Consider the following 21,506-nt stretch of genomic DNA (forward strand, 5'->3'; position numbering starts at 1 on the left):
GAAAGGTCAGCAATGCCTTTCTCTGCTGTAAATCCCCACCAGCACCAAAGCAGTTAAATACATGAATTGGTAAACCAATAGTGTCAAATGAATCCAGCTCCATATAACCCAGGGCACCCATGTGTCTCCAGATTATTTGGCTCCTGTCAACCCTTGGTTCTGCAGCTATCCTGCCCAAGTGCAGCAGGAGAGAGCTGAGCCTGTAACCGCAGCACTTTCTCAGCCCCCTGCTGACGATATCAATGCAAATACTGTGCCCATAATCACTCCTTTTGCCAGGTAATAAAGGCTTTATGTCACTTACATCATTTACCCTACTAATATTATTTGTGAACACAGGGCTTTTTAAGGAAGAGGAGTTCTCCCTCAAACATTCCTTTCCATGGGCATCCTGCAGCTATCTTGATTTTCACTGCAGAAGGAGGAGTTTCCTATGTTATTGTTTTTTGGGGCAGGGTCCACCCAACTTTCCTATTGGATCCTGTTACGGTTCACATGAAAAGAGAGTGGCTTGTTCATGTCAGATCCCCTTCTTCAACCACCCCGGGCAGCCCCCCTGTTAGTTATCAGTGATACATTCATTGAGGAGCTACTGTCCATCAGCAAGTGCTCAGCCAGCACCAGCACTGTATCCTTAACAGCTCCCAGCATCACTGAACCAGAAGCCAGGAGATCCCAGCCAGAGGAACTGAGCCAAACCCAGCTGCAGAGAGAAGCAACAAGAACAAGTGGAATTGAGGAAGAGTGAGCCTGGGTCACAGAGGAAGAATAACATTAGCAGGCAGGATCCAGGGACCCGTGTTAACAAGACAGCATTACACAAAGGCGGTGGCAGGGACCAACAAGGAGACAAGCTGCATGACCACTGAGGCAGGGGGTTAAGTGGGGCATCAGAAACAGGGAGGGCTGTATTATTTCCTGACTAGTGTTAGATACCCAGTACTGATCTCTTGGTGGACAGGCAGTGCATGCATGGGTAGAAAGAGCTGGATAAGTTAAGAGGGCACCATAGACATATCACTGGCGACCCCTCATCAAACGGAAGATAAACTGAGCAGCCCCGGAGTTTGAAGACATCAGGACATCCTGAGCCGGACAGGAGATGGCCAACCTCAACCCCTTGCTGAGCTTCCTCTGGTTTGTGGGTAAGTGCTTTTATTTCCCCTGAATTCTTTACAACTTCCCGCTCCACCGACCCCATCCCCTCCACAGACCCCCATCCCCTCCACAGACCCCCATCCCCTCCACAGACCCCCATCCCCTCCACAGACCCCCTCCCCTCCACAGTCCCCATCCCCTCCACAGACCCCATCCCCTCCACAGACCCCCTCCCCTCCACAGTCCCCATCCCCTCCACAGACCCCCATCCCCTCCACAGACCCCCTCCCCTCCACAGACCCCCATCCCCTCCACAGACCCCATCCCCTCCACAGACCCCCATCCCCTCCACAGACCCCATCCCCTCCACAGACCCCCTCCCCTCCACAGACCCCCTCCCCTCCACAGACCCCCTCCCCTCCACAGACCCCCATCCCCTCCACAGACCCCCATCCCCTCCACAGACCCCCATCCCTTCCACAGACCCCCATCCCCTCCACAAACCCCCTCCCCTCCACAGACCCCCATCCCCTCCACAGACCCCCTCCCCTCCACAGACCCCCTCCCCTCCACAGACCCCCATCCCCTCCACAGATCCCATCCCCTCCACAGACCCCCATCCCCTCCACAGACCCCCATCCCCTCCACAGACCCCCATCCCCTCCACAGACCCCATCCCCTCCACAGACCCCCTCCCCTTCTGATGTGCTGATCAGTCACACAGTGAAGCATTGAGATGACCCGCCACAGAGGCTGGTAAATAGGGAAAGGTTATTGTTTGTAGCTCTTCTCTGCTCCAGGGGAATGCTGGGGACAGCCTGGCTTTGGGATTCCTCTGTGCCACTCTCCCCCATTGTCTACATGTCTGGCTTTAGCTACACACAAATTGTGTTTCTGGATTTAGGATAATGTTGCCATTAAGATATGAACAATGGCAGACTTTGTTCTGCTTTAAAATATATATATATATATATATACACACACACACACACACACACACACACACACACACACACACACACACACACACACACACTCTCTCTCGTATCAGTAATGATGGTGCTGAAGACAAACCAATTTGGCATCTGGGACACTTTGATAACTACTATAAGCCCCAATGTATTACAATACTAAGGGTGTCATTTACCAGCTGCGCAAACATAGCTATTAGTTGGACGATTTCTCTGTTGTATCCCAGGGCAAACATATATAACTATTTCGAGTAATTAGTTTATGTGCATCTAAAAGCAATTAGTAGGAGCTTAAACCCTTTTGCTACCAGTGGGGACTGCACAGCATTGCACACTGCACAGAACCCACGGTGTCAAAAGAACTGGATCAGCACTGACAATCTGTGTCATTTCTGCATTTCAGAACCGCATACTCTGGAGATTGATTCCTATCTTTGGGTTTAAGGCTTGTCCAATAAGCCTACATTTTCTGTGTCTGACTGCTATGTTTTAATAGTGGGGGACTAGTTCAAATGTATCCCTTTGCAAAATGCTATTTGTTAAGGCCCCCAAAAGTACAGGTACTGCCTTGTGCAAGAGGCTTTCCTTTAATACAAGTAGACTCTCCTGCACAGGCATGCGCTAATTTGCAAATAAACTCCTGTGAAACACCCCTTTGCAGATACGAGAGCTACAGTAATTGTATTCTCCCAGCAGCACTCCAAATATCTTGAGCTATAATGGTTACATTGATCATGCACAGAAATGCGTACTCCAGGGTAGGAACATGAGGTTTTTGTCATTTACTTTGCTGTGACAGGTGTAGTTTACAATTGATCACGTACATGTTGTTCATCTCTACCTATTTAGTCAGGAAAACTCCTTGACGCGTAGTTAACGAATGTCTCATTTTCTACATTCTCCCTGAAAAGATTAGTCGCCCCAATGCATGTCAGAGATGATTAGGGGATCTGATCTTCCTGGTTCCCCTTCCAAATCTCTCTGATTTTAGCAGCCGTTCTTGTATCGGATGATGGTCTCTTATTGCCTGTAAGTAACCCACCTGCCCTAGCAAGGAAGTGCAATGCCTTGCAGATAAGAGACTAATCAACAAAGATGTGGGTGCCACCATCCCACGTATTGTTGTATGGCCAGGGAAGGGGGAAAAAATGTGAATATTGTATATTTATGGCACAAGCCGACATTTTGCATTGTGTGTGTAAGCGATTATAAAGACACAAGTCCCTAAAATAATGCAAGATATCAACATCAGGCAAACACTGGAACAGGAACCTGATGTGTCTTTTCCAACCTATGGCTGGAAGATAATAACGGTATTTCATATAGTGCTTTTCCCCCGATGGGATTCAAAGAGCGTCACAATTACAGTACAGCGCAGAGTACGCAGCATATAGGATTTTTACAGACAGTCCCTGCCCAGATGAGCTTACAATCTATGTGTTTGGTGCCTACGGCACATGGAGATAAAGTGATTTGGCCAAGGTCACAAGGAACCGACACCAGGTTCCCCTGACTCAAACCCAGTGTCATTATATGCAGTCAGTATCTTTGCCCACTGAGCCCACTCTTTCCCCAGATAAATGCAGACTGGGTGCTGTAATACGGCATATTAAAACCTTCTAAATCGTCCTCCACAATTAAAATTTGCTATGAAAACTATTTCGATCAGAAGAAAAAGTTCCAGCAGGGAGATTTGTCCTGAACAAGAATACGTACTGTAGGTCGGTCGCAGGTTGTGAAACCTTTTTAATGGCAATATGAGAAAGATCTATACTAGCAGTACATATGAGCTTTTGATATCTCCGAAGTGTTTTTGTGTCTCTACATCTAAAGAAGAGATGTGTGGTATCATGACCAGAGGAAAAGCATGTAGACGTAGAACAACTGGTTCTTTCAAATCCAATAGTCTCTTTCCTAAGGGAGTTTCGGGATCTCACATGGCAGCACATAACAGATCTATCAGTACAATCTGAGATCTCCTCGGAAGTAAGAGCACGCTGAGTACCAGCTAATACCTTTTGGAATATGATCAGCATTGGAAACACAACATATGAACGATTAAAGTTTCATGGGGCAATCTTTCCTAGGGCCAAAGTAAACTAATGACAGTGACATGTCCCCTTCCAGAGAGAGTACGGGTTTAATGTTCTGGGGTGCAGAGGTTACTTGTAGGTGATCCTAGCCTTTTCCCTAAATAATAAGACAAAAATAATAACTTGTAACGAATTTTCAAACGTTCAATGTTTCCATTTCCAAATGTTTTGCTGAGTCTTTGCAATACTTAACTAATTTACCTAAGTTACATTGTCAGGTCCAAATTTTTTTTTCCGTCTATGTAATGCCATCATTAGCCAGATCGATAAACCTGTAGAATAAATATATTGCTGATACAGATTAAATTAATCAAAACAAGGGGGGGGGGGAGGGGGAACTAAAATTGTATGACCGTCATCAATAGATGAAAGAGAATATTGCATTTATAAATTGAGTAACTCTTCTTTTCTCCTGCTACATGGGGCGGCTTCTAGTGTGACATATAACTGCTGTACTGCATAGCCACAACATGTGCAGGTGTTGGGTTACTCCAGGGGCGGCCAACTCCACTCCTCCAGGACCACCAACAGGTCAGGTTTTCAGGATATCCCTGCTTCAGCACAGGTAGCTCAAACAGTAGCTCAGTCATAATGACTGAGCCACTGATTGTCACCTGTGCTGAAGTTGGGACTGATTGAGCCACCTGTGCTGAAGTTGGGACTGATTGAGCCACCTGTGCTGAAGCTGGGACAGATTGAGCCACCTGTGCTGAAGCTGGTACAGATTGAGCCACCTGTGCTGAAGCTGGGACAGATTGAGCCACCTGTGCTGAAGCTGGGACAGATTGAGCCACCTTTGCTTACCTCCGGTAAGGGATAACTGCCATGGAGTTGAATGGCAGTAAACACGCAATCCCAGTGCGTTAACCCGTTCCGGAGGTTGGTGAATCTCCCCCTGTGTTTATTTTCATGGCGGTCCCATCTTAACGCCGTCCTGACACATGGCCGCCCTCCTGACACATGGCCGCCCTCCTGACACATGGCCGCCCTCCTGACACATGGCCGCCCTCCTGACACATGGCCGCCCTCCTGACACATGGCGCCCTCCTGACACATGGCCAGATTTCAATTGGTTTGTAAGAGCAGTCGCATTTCATGTCCTTCAGCTCATGTCTCAGCCACCCACGTCTCCCATGTCTCAGCCATTCACATCACGGGGTGCAGTCTGTCGCAGGGCCTCACCGGCGCTGTTATGAGGCGGGTGCCACACAAGAGTTTCATTAACACTCAGACGCCCAATATCAAAGTCTCCTGTCTACAAAATACTGGTGATAAAACTCTGCACCCCGTCTATCAACCTGGAGAATCCCCTTGGTTTCCATGGGAATGCTTTCCCTTAGTATATTTGGGGGAGGGGGGTTGCCCCAGTTTTGGAGCTGGAAGATTTTGCTAAATAACCCCTATGTTTTGAAAAGAGTTTGTTTTGCCCATTACACGCGTAGACGGAGCCAGCTTTATTTTACATGGTGATAATGCAGAATATTAGGGTTTCCGTGGGATCCAATAACAGTTACAACGCCGAATCTTACAATAGATCCCACTATAACCCATCCTACATCGCTATGTTGGAGGGTTTCACTCGGGAGAAGTTATTGGAGTTTATTTGCGGCAAAACCGGGGTAAAGAAAATGCACCAGATTTATTAAGGAAAAACATTTGCACTACAACTGATGGGATTGTCTTGATTGGTGGATCTGCTGATGGTTTTTTGCACCAGTTTTGTCCTGGTTTTTGCAACTAGAAGACTTGGATTTAAGTTAAAACGCCCCTGAGACCCTCGGTTTAATCTGTCTTTCCCATATATACAGTATTTTTGCTCTCAGGTTGGTGGCTGTTGTTGCTAGACAATATACAGTATGAGTTTCTGCGTTTTCTGCACTTTATGAATAATGATAAAAAATAAAGGAACGTTTTTTTCCGGCCCGGCAGCAATAATCCCCAGATTTGCAGCCACTCATACATTACATGCACATCGCGGGGGCTGGGGAAGCACGTGCATCATATGCTGGCATGTTCTATACCAGGGGTGCTCAAATCCAGTCCTCAAGCCCGCCCAACAGGTCAGGTTTTCAGGATATCCCTGCTTCAGCTCAGGTGGCTCAATCAGAGGCGCAGTCTTCGACTGCGCCTCTGATTGAGCCACCTGTGCTGAAGCAGGGACTGATTGAGCCGTCTGTGCTGAAGCAAGTACTGATTGAGCCACCTGTGCTGAAGCAGGGACTGATTGAGCCACCTGTGCTGAAGCAGGGACTGATTGAGCCACCTGTGCTGAAACAGGGACTGATTGAGCCACCTTTGCGGAAGCAGGGATATCCAGAAAACCTGACCTGTTGGGGACGGGGATGGGGGGGGGAGGCCGTGAGGACTGGAGTTGAACACCCCTTTTCTATACATCTTTTGATTTGGTATGTTCGATAAAGGGGATAGTTTCACTTGAGGTGCTGGGAACCTGCAGAACTCCCCTGCACTGAGACTACTAAAGGCCGCCTGATTATACTCCTCCTGTTCATGGCATTCACACAGGATGTGCGCTGTAGGATGTCCCCTAATACATACCATTGCGTCACCTTCTGAAGGAAGGATATGCTGGGCCTGTGACTGGTGATGCTGGCTATGGCTGAAAGTAAATGAAAAGGTTAAGCACTAATATAATCCCGGCGTCGGCTCCTTGTGACCTTGGGCGAGTCACTTTATCTCCCTACCTCCCAAAAATGTGTAAGCTATTCGGGGCAGGGACGGCAAGAATTCTATGTACAGTGCTGGGTACACTGTCAGCGCGCTAAAAGGAACAAACATTATTATTATTATTATTATTATTATATGCCCAGTGTGGATGCTTTCAGTTACTTAGCATGGTGTCACCATGGACCATTAACTCCCAACCAATATGCTTATTCTGAAATTGGGGACGTTTGACGTGTGTCCTCACCCAGGGGCGGCCAACTCAACTCCTCAAGGGCCACCAACAGGTCAGGTTTTAAGGCTATTCCAGCTTCAGTGCAGGTGGCAGGTGCAATCAGTCCCAGTTTCAGCACAAGTGGGCTCAATCAGTGATTGAGCCACCTGTGCTGAAGCAGGGATATCCCTAATATCTGGCCTGCTGGTGGCCCTTGAGGACTGAAGTTGGCCACCCCTGACCTCACCTGTCGCCCCCCCCAGAAACCCCATGTTCAGCTGATATTTGCTTCTGCGCTTCCTATGTGATATACTGCAGGGAGGATAACAAGGCAGCTTGGGAAAGCACTTGGAGTAATAAGAGGAAACGCAGCGTACCTAATCCAAGGCTTCTCCCAGCGGCAACGTCAGGGGACCGTGTGTTTCCTGAGACGCTCTCCCACCCCTCACGTCTGCTTCTATAAAGGTTAATATGGCTGGAGAGATGCTACTTTAAGATCCAATACTTCTTAGGCCGTGATTATACGTCGCACGCCTGAAACACAACGTTAAAAAACCCAATAAACGCGCTCATACCTGTTGCGCCGCGCGCCGCGTGGAACTGCAGGGCGGATGTCTCCTGGCTCGATCCTCAGATTTGTTCTTGGCTGGCGACGGCCGCGTCACGTGAGTGGTTCCAGCCAATGAGTGCAAACCGCTCACGGCCACGCCTGTCTGTCTCCGCTTTGCAGTTTCCCTGGTATAATCAAGGTGCCGCTCGGCGGCAGCGCGAGGGTGACGTCACCGGATCGCGCTCAGCGGCAGCGGGAGGGTGACGTCACCGGATCGCGCTCAGTGGCAGCGGGAGGGTGACGTTACCGGATCGCGCTCAGCGGCACCGTGAGGGTGACGTCACCGGATCGCGCTCACCGGCAGCGTGAGGGTGACGTCACCGGATCGCGCTCAGCGGCAGCGTGATGGTGACGTCACCGGATCGCGCTCAGCGGCAGCGTGAGGGTGACGTTACCGGATCGCACTCAGCGGCAGCGGGAGGGTGACGTCACCGGATCGCGCTCAGCGGCAGCGTGAGGGTGACGTCACCGGATCGCGCTCAGCGGCAGCGTGAGGGTGACGTCACCGGATCGCGCTCAGCGGCAGCGTGAGGGTGACGTCACCGGATCGCGCTCAGCGGCAGCGTGAGGGTGACGTCACCGGATCGCGCTCAGCGGCAGCGTGAGGGTGACGTCACCGGATCGCGCTCAGCGGCAGCGTGAGGGTGACATCACCGGATCGCGCTCAGCGGCAGCGTGATGGTGACATCACCGGATCGCGTTCAGCGGCAGCGTGAGGGTGACGTCACCGGATCGCGCTCACCGGCAGCGTGAGGGTGACGTCACCGGATCGGGCTCAGCGGCAGCGTGAGGGTGACGTCACCGGATCGCGCTCAGCGGCACCGTGTGGGTGACGTCACCGGATCGCGCTCACCGGCAGCGTGAGGGTGACGTCACCGGATCGCGCTCAGCGGCAGCGTGAGGGTGACGTCACCGGACCGCGCTCAGCGGCAGCGTGAGGGTGACGTCACCGGATCTCGCTCAGCGGCAGCGTGAGGGTGACGTCACCGGATCGCGCTCAGCGGCAGCTTGAGGGTGACGTCACCGGATCGCGCTCAGCGGCAGCGTGAGGGTGACGTCACCGGATCTCGCTCAGCGGCAGCGTGAGGGTGACGTCACCGGATCGCGCTCAGCGGCAGCGTGAGGGTGACGTCACCGGATCGCGCTCAGCGGCAGCGTGAGGGTGACGACACCGGATCGCGCTCAGCGGCAGCGTGAGGGTGACGTCACCGGATCGCGTTCAGCGGCATCTGGTATAATCGAGCCCTAATATGTACATACAGTATATTGCAATCTGTGCTGCAGCAGCAAGGAGACGCCGTGTATATTTTTCGTTGTGTTATTACTGTTAACGAGTTTCCTGTGTGTGCGTGTGTAACAAAGTAACAATTATCCTTCTGAGAAAGTTGCTAAGTAGTTAGGATAAGTCCTTGTAAGCGCGTGGAAACAAAGCGCATTGTGTCACTGACATACCAGCAGGCACCAAACCTTTCTATTCAAGCAAATGTTTGGACAATCTAAGAACCCGTCGTCTAGAACAGGGGTGCGCAACCTTACAGGTGTCCCCTGCCTGCTCTCCCCCCCTGCTCGCTCCCTCCCACCCCCCGCTTATCTGGTGTCCCATGTCTTCTGATGTCACGACGACGCCGGGTTACCATGGCGAGGCGTCGCCGGAAGCCGCCAGAGACCAGGGAAGGGAAGTTAGCTCGTGCTTATACCAAGGTGGCCGGGCGCGCCACGCCAAAACAAATGCGTGTTTTCCACTGAGCGCGCACTAAGTGCCGGCCAAGCGCGCGAATGTAGAGGAGATCCGAGAAATTGAGTTTACCGGGCGGCAGCCACGTCACGGCCGCGTCACGTGAGCGGTTCAGCCAATGAGGGCGAGCCGTTCATGTGAGGTCATGGCCACGCCTCCCTGCACCTCCTGCCCGCAGTGAAGGTTTGGGACGTGCGCATCGCCCTGAGGGAGCGCGCGCACCCTGCCGGAGCTGGTATGATCACGGCCTTACAGAGGCCTGGCGCGCGCTCCCCGACATTTAATTTAAATGCCTTGGGGAAGAGCGGGGGCCTCTGTAACCGCCACACTCCCCCCCCCCCCAGAAAATCTCACGCCCCCCAGTTTGTGCACCGCTGATCTACAATATAAAAGTCGCCTGTACAGTAAATTAGGAATGGAGTACCTCATTGGAGAAGTCTAATATGGAAGAATATTAACGCTGCTGTCCCATTTAGCGATATATTTTAGGGTATAAGTATATAAGCACTCAGCCATGCAACGCATGCTGTGTAGCTTTGACCATTTGTTTTATCATTCAGTAATTTATTTACAAACATTGCACTGAACACAATAGCACAGGGGAGGCCAACTGCAGTCCTCAAGGGCCGCACCAGGTCAGGGTTTAAGGATATCCCTGCTTCAGCACAGGCGGCTCAATCAGTGGCTCTGTCAGCGACTGATTGATCCTCTTGTGCTGAAGCACAGATATCCTTAAAACCGGAAATGACGGTGGCCCCTGAGGGTGACCTGGAGTGGCCCCTCCTGCAGTAACAGATACCGGGCAATGTACAATACACAGCTTTGGTTAGGGGGGGCGCAGTATATAAGTAGTATGCTGGATATCGCTTTTCAGGTTGTTAAGGAGGTTTTGGGGGCACAGACTCACGTACAAAATGAAATGCTAAATGTTCCTTATCCTGAGAGGTCCCAGAGGAGATATTATTATAATTGCACCTTCTTTGTTATTTTGGAAAGACATCGGCCGCTGTGCGGGATTCTGGGTGTGTTACATAATGTGGATTAGTTTGCTTTTCTTTGCAAACCGCTGCACGCCGCCTATAAAGCAATGTATTTCTCCGTTTAAAGCAGCAATCCCCTCTAAATAAACCCCCTTTATTAAAAACTAAGGGCATCCTCCGAAACAGAACCGGGCTATGTTCCTCTCCAGGAACCCCTCGGTTGCCGGGGTACATACCGGGGAAATTACTGGTATTACGTCATCGTTTTTTTTTAAGGGAATTTAAATGGCCGTCCAATAGGAAACTACAACCAATGATACGGCTGCGTACTGCTCTGAGATTTGGCCGCCATTTTGTTTACCCTGGTGGGATATTTAAACCTGGTAGCACCACCGGTAGGTGTCTCGGGAACTGGTAGATTCCATGGCTAAGAAATAGCCGGATTCCTCTGTGCAGGCTCCTCCTTCCCCGCAGCTCCCACCCTGACAAGAATAGGGTAGGGGGGGGGGGGATTGCTGTCTATGGCGGCGCTTACAGTCCTTGCTACGGCGGCGCAACGGCGTGAAGTCATCCATCGCCATTGTAGCAACGATTTCTGCTTATAGTGTTAGAGACAAGAGACGGCGACCGGGGGGCGTGGCAGGGGCGTGGCGTGAGCAGTTCGCCCTCATTGCCTGAAACCGCTCACGTGGCCGCTGACGTCACGCTGCGATCGCTGAAAAATCCATTTTCATTGACTTCCAGCGATCGCGACCAAGCCGTCGCCCCGGCACATCGCTCCTACTATAGGCGCACGTGACGGATTCGATACATTTGTTTTGACGCGGCGGTGCCGTTGCCGGGACTATAAGCGCGGCCTTATACATCAAGAGTTGAATGGGTGTATAATTTGGATCTCTGGTACAATCAGTGGCGGATTTACAGAACTGCCGCCCTTTGGCACTTCCCAGGAGCGGCACGTGCCGCCCGCCACCTCCTTGAGTGTCAAATGATGCTGCGAAGTCACACGGCATTCGTTGCCATGGTAACGTGCCGTTGCGGTGTCATTTGACGCTGAAGAAGGAGGGCGGCACGAAGGAGACGGTAAGAGCTTTACAGAGGCCCCATGCTCTCCCCCCAGCAATCGGGGGGAATTTTGCCGCCATAGGCCCGGGGCCACTAGATACAATCCTCCCCCCACCCCCACCGTGACCTTGAAAAGGAGTTAGTGACCTGTAAAGCAGATGACTGCCCTTGTTGGTTTCCTAGCTGGTTTTCATTTGATCTAACTTTTTACTTGAAAGGCCCGAAGCCTGCAGTATAGTGTTCACATGGCAACCACTGCTGATTTATCCCACCTGCTCCACTCCAGCCGGCAGCACCGAGCTGTTTGCCGCGCAGTCCTCCAAGCGTCTTATCACTGAAGCTGTCTCACCCTGCGCCTCTCTGGTAAGGTTAATGCTGTCTCCAAGTTGCAGGCGTTTTGCTGCCAGTTTAATTTACATATTTTGGATCATTTTTAGAAATAAATGATGTCATATTAAAATCAGTCAGTGGGGGAAAAACGAAAGACGGGAACTGAATAATACGTTTTTATTGTATAGCACTGACAGTGCACGCAGCCATGTACATAACATTTTTGCGGGTAGGAGTTTCTGCACCGTTAAGCTTGCAATCTATTTTTCCGGTGCCTAGAATAGATCCCCTGTAAACTGTGGAGGGGCACCGCCTCCATTTTGATTGGGTTGGCTTCTCTGTCTCGGCCCGGTCTGCCCTAGAAAATGAGCGAGTACCCCTGTCTTACTTGGTACATCATAAGGGCTCCTGATACATGCCACCAGATACGCCATAGGGGTTTAATACGCTAGGGGTTTAATATGGGAGTATATCTGACTCAATGAACACACAGTATAGAGGCAGTTCAAGCACTTTCAACAACAGCGTGATGGGAGATATCCGTGTTCAAAGCAAAAACGGACACGTTTGTGTACGCTATTACCCAGAATCCTCTTCTGCAGTTCAGACACTGTGTGATACATGACAAAGGGATCTGTGGAAGAAATCTAGATGCGATAATAACTTTATTTAATATAACGCTTCTCTCCCAAATGGGACTTGTCTTACTCACCGAGCCACTCCTACTCCCCTGGTGAGTTCATTGTCTTAGCTGCATTACAGCCCTTCCACATGTCACATCTTGGCCTAATTGGACATATTTGGGTATTTTTTAGGAATCCTACCTTTGTGTAAAACAGTGTGATATATATAAAAATGTACCTCTAAACGGTCGCTTTATCCTGCCTTCCTTCTTTAGTAATCTACATGTAAAGTACATGAAATGTACATGAAAGCTACAGCCCGGGCTACTCATGTTGTGTTTGTGGCTTTTTATTTGTAACATTATCTGAACATACTGTGTGCATGGAACCGAACTACTTCCAGATTAAGGGATTGTAAGACTTCAACCTTAGACTCCCAGTATTACATTTCCTGTGCATCGTGAGGGCTGACATGCCAGGGGTCCTTATAGGGTAAGTCATGCTGTATGTGCCCGTATTACATTTCCTGTGCATCGTGAGGGCTGACATGCCAGGGGTCCTTATAGGGCAAGTCATGCTGTATGTGCCCGTTTTACATTTCCTGTGCATCGTGAGGGCTGACATGCCAGGGGTCCTTATAGGGTATTCATTCTGTATGTGCCCGTATTACATTTCCTGTGCATCGTGAGGGCTGACATGCCAGGGGTCCTTATAGGGTAAGTCATGCTGTATGTGCCCGTTTTTCTAGGGGCGGGATTCGTTCACCACCCCATGGGAGCAGTCGCTCCTACTTCCATTCATGTCCCTGCAGCCATGTGGGATCAAGATGGCAGTGAAAGGGTTAATTCTCTATAAACGGCAACGCTTGTGTGAAAGAAACAATAGGGCCGATTGCATTAGCCGTACTCTGGCAGACAACAGAAAGACAATAATGTATCCTCTCTACAGTACATTGGTTGCCCATTATTTCCCTTTAACCTGCAGTCAATTATTTTGGGAACTGGGTGAATCCCAGAGCTCTACAGCGGAAATTCGTTGTGTGGGGTAGCACACCTGATCCAGCGTTAACTGCTATAGATTTGAACGGCAGGTGATTCTGGATCGGGGGTCTTATACCTGGCATCTGCACTTGGTGAATCCACCCCCTAAGTATGCAAAAAAAATAAAAAATCAGTTGTTTGGGGTTTTGCTGCTTTCAGTTAATGTTCATGATCTCCATTGAAGGGTCTTTTCTTTAATTCCTTAATTGGCAGAAGTTCCAGCTGCCAGCCATGGGGATATTTACTGGATGAAGGAGACTGGCACAGGCTGTCCTCTCTCTGTTCTGGATACTCGTAAGCACCGTTTCATTTAGAACACTCCTGGGAATTTGGCCTGGACGATGTTTGTTTACAGATAATGGTGGGAATGAAAGAAGAAAACCCCATACCTGCGCTATCAGAGAGAAGTAAGCCTGGTACGCTGTCAGAGAGAGAGATACGTCCAGCCTGACAAATGAGATGTTTCTAAAAACATACTGGAATGTATTAGATGATTCATTATGAAACTGGCCTTCTTACTGTATGTAATACACAAAAAGCTCAGCAGGATTTTCCCGGTGCAACCTGACACATACTTGTGTGTGTGAGGTTGGTGTGTGTGTGTGTGTGTGTGTGTGTGTGTGTGTAGGTGGTCGGTGGTGTGTGTGTGTGTGTGTGTGTGTGTGTGTGTGTGTGTGTGTGTGTGTGTGTGTGTGTGTGTGTTGGGTGTGTGTGTGTGTGTAGGTGGTGGGTGATGTACTAAAGGAATACAAGTTAAAGGAACGAATGAACAATGTTACTTCGGGGTTTCCTGTATGAGGGGTGGGGGTGGTGGTGAGCTGGTGAGGGGTGGGGGTGAGAGGATGAGGGGTAGCGGTGAGAGGATGAGGGGTGGGGGTGATAGGATGAGGGGTGGGAGGAGGATGAGGAGGTGAGAGGATGAGGGGTGGGGTGAGAGAATGAGGGGTGGTGTGAGAGGATGAGGAGGGGATGAGATGATGAGGGGTGGGGTTTCGAGTATGAGGGGTGGGAGGATGAGGCGTAGTGGTGAGAGTAGGAGGGGTGGGGTAAGAGGATGAGGAGGGGGTGTGAGAGGATGAGGGGTGGGGTGAGAGGATGAGGGGTGGGAGTGAGAGGAGGAGGGGCGGGAGGATGAGGCATAGGGGTGAGAGTATGAGGGGTAGGGGTGAGAGGATGAGGAGGGGGTGTGAGGATGAGGGGTGGGGGTGGGAGGATGAGGCGTAGGGGTGAGAGGAAGAGAGGTGGGTGAGGATGAGGAGGGGGTGTGAGGATGAGGGGTGGGGATGAGAGGAGGGTGAGCGGATGAGGAGTTGGGGTGAGAGGATGAGGAGGGGAGAGGATGAGGGTTTGGGGTGAGAAGAGGGGTGGGGTGAGAGGATGAGGGGTGGGGGTGAGAGGATGAGGGTTGGGGGTGAGAGGATGAGGGGTGAGAGGATGAGGAGGGGGTGAGAGGATGAGTTGTGGGGGTGAGATGAGGAGGGGGTGAGAGAATGAGGAGGGGTGAGAGGATGAGGGGTGGGAGTGAGAGGGTGAGGAGGGGTGAGAGGAGGATGAGGGGCGGGGGAGAGAGGATGAGGGGTGGGGGTAAGGATGAGGGGTGGGGGTGAGAGATGAGGAGGGGAGAGGATGAGGGGTGGGGGTGAGAGGATGAGGGGTGGGGGTGAGAGGATGAGGTGTGAGGATGAGGGGTGGGGGTGAGAGGAGATGGGGTAGGGGTGAGAGAATGAGGGGTGGGGTGAGAGGAGATGGGGTAGGGTGAGAGGATGAGGGGTGGGGGTGAGATGAGGAGGGGGCGAGAGAATGAGGAGGGGTGAGAGGATGAGGGGTGGGAGTGAGAGGGTGAGGAGGGGTGAGAGGAGGATGAGGGGTGGGGGAGAGAGGAGGAGGGGTGGGGGAGAGAGGATGAGGGGTGGGGGTGAGCGGATGAGGGGTGGGAGTGAGAGATGAGGAGGGGAGAGGATGAGGGGTGGGGGTGAGGGGATGAGGTGTGAGAGGATGAGGGGTGGGGGTGAGAGGAGATGGGGTAGGGGTGAGAGGATGAGGGGTGGGGGTGAGAGGAGGAGGGGTAGGGTGAGAGGATGAGGGGTGTGGGAGAGAGGAGGAGGGGTATGGTAACAAGGTGGGGGAGGGAGTGAGAGGAGGGTGGGGGAGAGAGGAGGAGGGGTGGGGGAGAGAGGATGAGGGGTGGGGGTGAGCGGATGAGGGGTAGGGGTGAGAGGATGAGGTGTGAGAGGATGAGGGGTGTGGGTGAGAGGATGAGGTGTGAGAGGATGAGGGGTAGGGGTGAAAGGAGATGGGGTAGGGGTGAAAGGATGAGGGGTGGGGGTGAGAGGATGAGGGGTGGGGGTGAGAAGATGAGGGGTGGGGGTGAGAGGAGGAGGGGTAGGGTGAGAGGAGGAGGGGTATGGTAAGAAGGTGAGGGGAGGGAGAGAGAGGAGGAGGGGTATGGTAAGAAGGTGAGGGGAGGGAGTGAGAGGATGAGGGGTGGGGGTGAGAGGAGGAGGTGTTAGACTCAGATAAGGAGGGAGAGAATGAGAATGATGAGAGGGTGAGGTTAGGGGATGGGGGTGAGAGAATGGGGGAGAGAGAGATTGGGGAGGAGGGAGTGAGAGAGAATGGGAGTATCATCTTTTTTTTTTTATCTGACTGTTCATTGTTGGGGGTGGGAGAGGCACAAGGCTTAAGGTTTGCCCAGGGTGTCAATACCATTACACAGGGGCCCTGCTTGACAAGCAATTCTACTTCCTTACTGAGTAGAAAACACTTTTATAGAAATACTCGTTACTTTTCCCTGTCCGCCCTCGTGATAAGCATCATACTGCTGGTGTAAAGTATGTGTAGCTTGCGGTTCAGTGCAAACTTTACAGCTGCTGCTGCTGCTTCTTTTAAGCCCCTAACTGGCTCCGAGCTTAAAGAGCGTCCAGTATTTGTCAGGATATTTGTTTCTGTGCTGTTCTTGCTAGACCGTGGGTAGCCAACTCCAGACCTCAAGGGCAAACAACGGGTCTGGTTTTCAGGATATCCCTGCCTCAGCACAGGTGGCTCACAGTCTCTACTTCAGCACAGATGGCCAATCAGTCCCTGTTTCAGCACAGGTGGCTCAATTAGTGGCTCAGTCTTTGATTGAGCCACCTGTGCTGAAGCAGGGATATCCTCAAAACCTGACCTGTTGGACTGGAGTTGGCCGCCCCTGTGCTAGACTTTTGTGAAGCAAATAAACATGTCCTATTCTGAAGCAGCGGTTACAATGTTAGGGGAAGCGTTACGCGGAGCCAATATATGTTGCTAATGGGTACTGCACCTTTAATGGACCACTGGGCTTGGTTGGGCTTTGGCATCCGGCCTTTCTGTAATTGTTTCTTTATTTAGGTCAGTGGAAATTATTCCTGAAGGGTCCATGTGAGCTATTACTGTGCCCCCATCACCTTTTGCCCCCTTCTTTTGAAAAAGATTATTTTTACAACACATCCAGGAAATGAAGGCAGTGACTCCCTCCGTACGGCCCGGTCCCTTCAATTGTATAATGTGTCAGCCATGCGACAACTGAGATCCAGGACCTGCCAACTGCGAACAAACAACCCCCTCCCATATCCTGGGCACCACCTTTTAACCCTTGGTGTGATGTACAATCACAGGGGGGCACGCTTCAAAGTTACTGAGGCTTTGACTTAAAGTCCCGGTTTCCACCCAAACGTCCCAAAAGATGACCTTCCGCCCACCATTTTTCATCCTGAGCTTCTTCATTGTAGTAACAAAGAGGAAAGGGAGAAGGGGGTATGATACCTTTTGTAGAACCAACAAGTAGTTGATGTGTTACAAGCTTTCCAACCTCTCAGGGTCCTTCATCAGGTGTCGCAGAAATACTACTTGTTGGTCCAATAAAAGATATCCCATCCTACCATCCTACCCTACCCCCTGTCCCTCCTTTGTTACTACATGGAAGAAAGGACAATCATGGTGACCCACCCTCCTTTGCTTCATTTCCATTTTTGTGGGGTCCTCAAAGTTTGTGAATGATTAAACATTGCTTTAATAATCCTCCCAGATCCTCTCGTAGCCTGTAAAATGTAGCACGGCTCGGAATGAGCTGATTAGATGTTAATTATCGCAGAAGATCTTCCGGGATATTTTTTATTTTGCTTTTCACAGTTAGGCTTAAACATATTATAACTTAGGAAATTACATCTACAACATGTTAATCGTTATATTAGCGTTATGTCGCATGGAGAACTGCATAAAGAGAAACATCAGCATGATAATATCAAATTGGCTCAAACTGTATATTTTTCGTAGGGGAAGGGAGATTGCTACTTTAAGATCCTGTGTTTATACTTTGAATAAGACTAATGTCTTTCTATGTGTCCCTTAATACCAATGTATCAAAAAACCTTCTCAGGACTTGTCTACACGCTTGCAGGTCTATCCTACCTCTTGTAAGACAATTATAACCTTGTCTGCAACTGTTAAGTAACGGTGTTTCCCCCACCCGATCGCAGATAGGGGCCATTACAGGGTGTATGGTGCAAACACCTGCTGCAACAGGAGGGCTGAGACATTTGCCAATGGTTGTGGGGACACCGGAGCAGGCTTCTGGGGTTCATACCCCACATATCTCCTTAGCAGTGCAGCGCCTCCATCTGCCATAAGCTCCAGGAACTGAGGGTGATCTCCCACGGTAGAACTTATTACCTCTCCCCCCAGTAAGGTCACGCACCAGGCAGGAGGTATATTGCAAACAGGAACAGGTTTATTACTACACTCTGCAGTAACAGTTACACAGCAGTCGGATGCAGTCTGTCAGATCAGCTATCACTGAAGATGGTCCCTGGACCGTCACTACAGGCCAAGGGCACCCGCAGCCGTCCTAGCTCATCCCCACCTCCCTAGCAGAGGCAGAGGTAAGGTACACACTCACTCTCCCGCAGGGGGAAGAGGAATAGAGTAGGCCCAATATGCAGCCTCTCCAATGTGTGACTTGCCTTCCTCAAGTGGGGGAAGGAACTACTAACTTTAGGGCGGTCCTGCCCTTAAGTACAGCCAGGAGGTGGGCACCCCGTTGTCCCAGCTACAACAGGATGTACCACCCTCTGCTGTCACTCAAGTACAGTACCAAAGGTGAGGGGGAAAACCCCATACCGGCTACTGGCAACCTGTTAGTACCAGCGTTAACTTCCAGCCCATTGGGCAGAATAGTAGTCAGGGGGGACCTTGCTACAGTTACATACGCCCATAATTATATATTATCTCTAACTGTCCATGAAATGTCTATATTGAATGTATAACCTCTGTTCATTTAATGTAACCATGTACAGTATTTGTAATCATAACTCTGTGCCCCACACATACTATAAAATGAGAGGTAACTCTCCATGTATTGCTTCCTGGTAAAAAAAAATTATAAATAAAAATAAATACATAAAGTCAATTAGCCAATATTGATCCCAAACCCATTCACAGCCAGAAGGGCCAGCAGTGGCTTGAGGGACGTGCCGTAATGAGCAGTAATATAGCATTTTTATGAATATTGCTATATGGGAAGTGGCTGGTTGGCCAACGCAAGGTGTTACTTTATTCAAATCCATTAACTGTGTGCATCAATATAATAGTGTATTAATGTCATTATTCTCAACTTTTTTGATGTGAAACTTCTTTGCTGGCACCTACAGGGTTCGTATGGGGAAAATGTCATTCGCTGTAACAAAAACGTGTGACTGAAGTGACATCATGATGCAGAAACAGTCGTGAGCCTCGGCACATGCGCAGAAGGGTCCTCGGGCCTTGGCACATGTGCAGAAGGATTCTCGGGCCAGCGCGCATGCACATACTTCAACGTTCCAGGCAACACGGAGGTTGAAGGCAGCGCATGCGCAGAAGAGGAGGCAGAAGCCGATATTGTCCCACGCATGCGCAATACCGCCCTTCACGGCCGCCGCCTCAGTGCGCATGCGGTGCAGCTGCCGGCTCAGTGCGCATGCGTAACAGACGCCGTCTCTGCGCGCAGGCGCAGCAGATGCCGGCTTGGCGCATGTGCAGCAAACGCAGGCTCAGCACCTTTGTGCAGAATCTACCCTGCCACACTTGGGAGACGGAGACCACGGAGACCACACGCACACTCAGACACACACTGAGACAGACACACACTGACACACACACAAAACCAGCCACACACACACAACCAACCAACCACACACACACAGAGACACACACACACACACAAAGAATTCACAGTTAGTATAAATATAGAAATCCAAATAGCTAAAATAAGGGGTGTGGACCGAGCACGTGCGTTCTGAGTCAAACTTCTTGCGTTTTGTCACTGAAATTGTGTTTTGATTTTTAATTAAAAACATCACCGTCACAAATAACATTTCTTTGACAAAACAGTGACAAAAGACAAAGAAGTTTGACTTAAAAAGCGCGTGCTCAGCGCACACAATGTATTTTTTTGCACTGAATGCCAAAAAGTCAAATGTATCAAACTTAACACAAAGAAAGGTTTGTCGCCTTTAAAGCAGGAGATACGTGGCGAGAGACCATAGCAAGTTAGTAAATCATCAGCAAGGTCCAGGCAGGTGGTAACGTAGGCCAGAGGAACCATGGGAGAGTCCGTCACTGAAAGAGTAGTGGATGCATGGAACAGTCTTTCAGCAACGTACATTACACAAAAATAGATAGCTCCCTGCGGATGACATTAGGATCAAATGCATCCTACAATCTTGACACTGGGGGCATGAAAATGGGAAGGCTAGGGGGGGGGGGGGGGGCACTGGGCCCTATTTGCAATAAATTGTTCTAGTACGACTTCTGAAATCACAGAAAGAGACTTTTAAGGTATGGAAACTGTTTCTACAGTTATGTTTATGAAGAACTCTCATGTTGGTCCATTAAAATGTATCACAACGTGCAACAAACATATATTTTTAAAGCAAGCAGCAGTCCAAGCTGCGTGTCCCCCCCGCCCCCCCTTTAATATGTGCATCAATACGATCCACGCAAAGATAAGTAATTAGCTAAGTTGACAATCAAACCGTTTTCCTGTGATCGATCGGCGAAGATTCGGCTCGGGGGTTCACTAAATGGCTGTCGGTGCAGCAGAAGAGGACCCAAGATGCAAAGTTCTGTTGGGAAGATCGTGTGACCAGGCAGACACTGGATACAATTGGTGCACTGCTAGAGAGGCAGCTGGAAAGTGGACCCGGCGCCAGGTATCCGGGTAATGTCAGGGTAGGTGAAAAGTATCTCTTACTTACCTGCTGGAAGCCCGCAGCGACATCTTAACAGGTAAGCAGAGGTGCGGGGCGGTGGGGCGGCATCAACGGTCAGCGCGGGAGCCCGAGGACTCCATACTGCACTGTGAGCTGGGACCATGTGACCGGAGCAGGAGAAGAAGCTTTCCTATTGGACAGCCGGCTGTCCCAGCTCACAGAGCAGTATGGAGTCCTGCAGCTCCCGCGCAGGCTCCACATGACTGTGATGCTGCCCCACCGCCCCCGCACCTCTGCTTACCTGTTCAGATGTCGCCGCGGGCTTCCTCCACCCCAGGTATGTTTCCCCCACCCCCAGGTAAGTGAAAAACCGGGTAGTCAGGTACCCGGCCGGGTACAAGGTGCCAAATCCTCCGGGTACCCGTTAACAGGTTTAAAAAAAATGTAGGACCCGCTCCAACTCTATTCTAGAGCCTGTTTCAGAAGAGGAAGGGGATGTGACTTTGTAAATGGTTGCTATAGAAACAAAAAATGCCGGTTACATAAATACATATAATACATAAAAAAACGTAATTCAAAATTTAAAAAAAAAACTGCTATGAGTATTTTCTCATACAGTATTATAGAACTGATTTATTTAACAACAAAAAAAACACATGTAGGATATTGCTTGTCTGCAGCTTTAAGACAAGCTATCAAATGTTTAAACTACAGGTAAATACTGCATCCATTGTAACTTTCAGGTTAGGGCTTTCTAAACCTGTTTCATAGCAGAAGTGTTAATGTGCCCGGTGTCAGCACCATTCAGAAGTGACATCTTGTACAGATTACCACAGAGACACGGCTAATGCACATTTCAA

The 21,506-nt window shown here is 50.2% G+C and overlaps 1 protein-coding gene across 2 annotated transcripts in view; it reads left to right on the top strand.

Moving 5' to 3' along the window:
* Nucleotides 1-499: 499 nt before the first annotated feature.
* The window catches only part of PODXL (podocalyxin like), a 94,259-nt gene continuing 73,252 nt past the window's right edge, over nucleotides 500-21,506 (top strand). Inside the window, exon 1 of one of the 2 annotated variants that reach the window (XM_075599370.1) lies at nucleotides 500-1,145. In XM_075599370.1, coding sequence (XP_075455485.1) covers nucleotides 1,103-1,145 — 43 coding nt within the window. In that variant the 5' untranslated portion in view covers nucleotides 500-1,102. The remainder of the gene's footprint in view (nucleotides 1,146-21,506) is intronic. The other variant, XM_075599369.1, reaches the window with a different exon arrangement.

Source organism: Ascaphus truei, chromosome 5 (assembly GCF_040206685.1).
Source record: "Ascaphus truei isolate aAscTru1 chromosome 5, aAscTru1.hap1, whole genome shotgun sequence".
Lineage (NCBI taxonomy): Eukaryota > Metazoa > Chordata > Amphibia > Anura > Ascaphidae > Ascaphus > Ascaphus truei.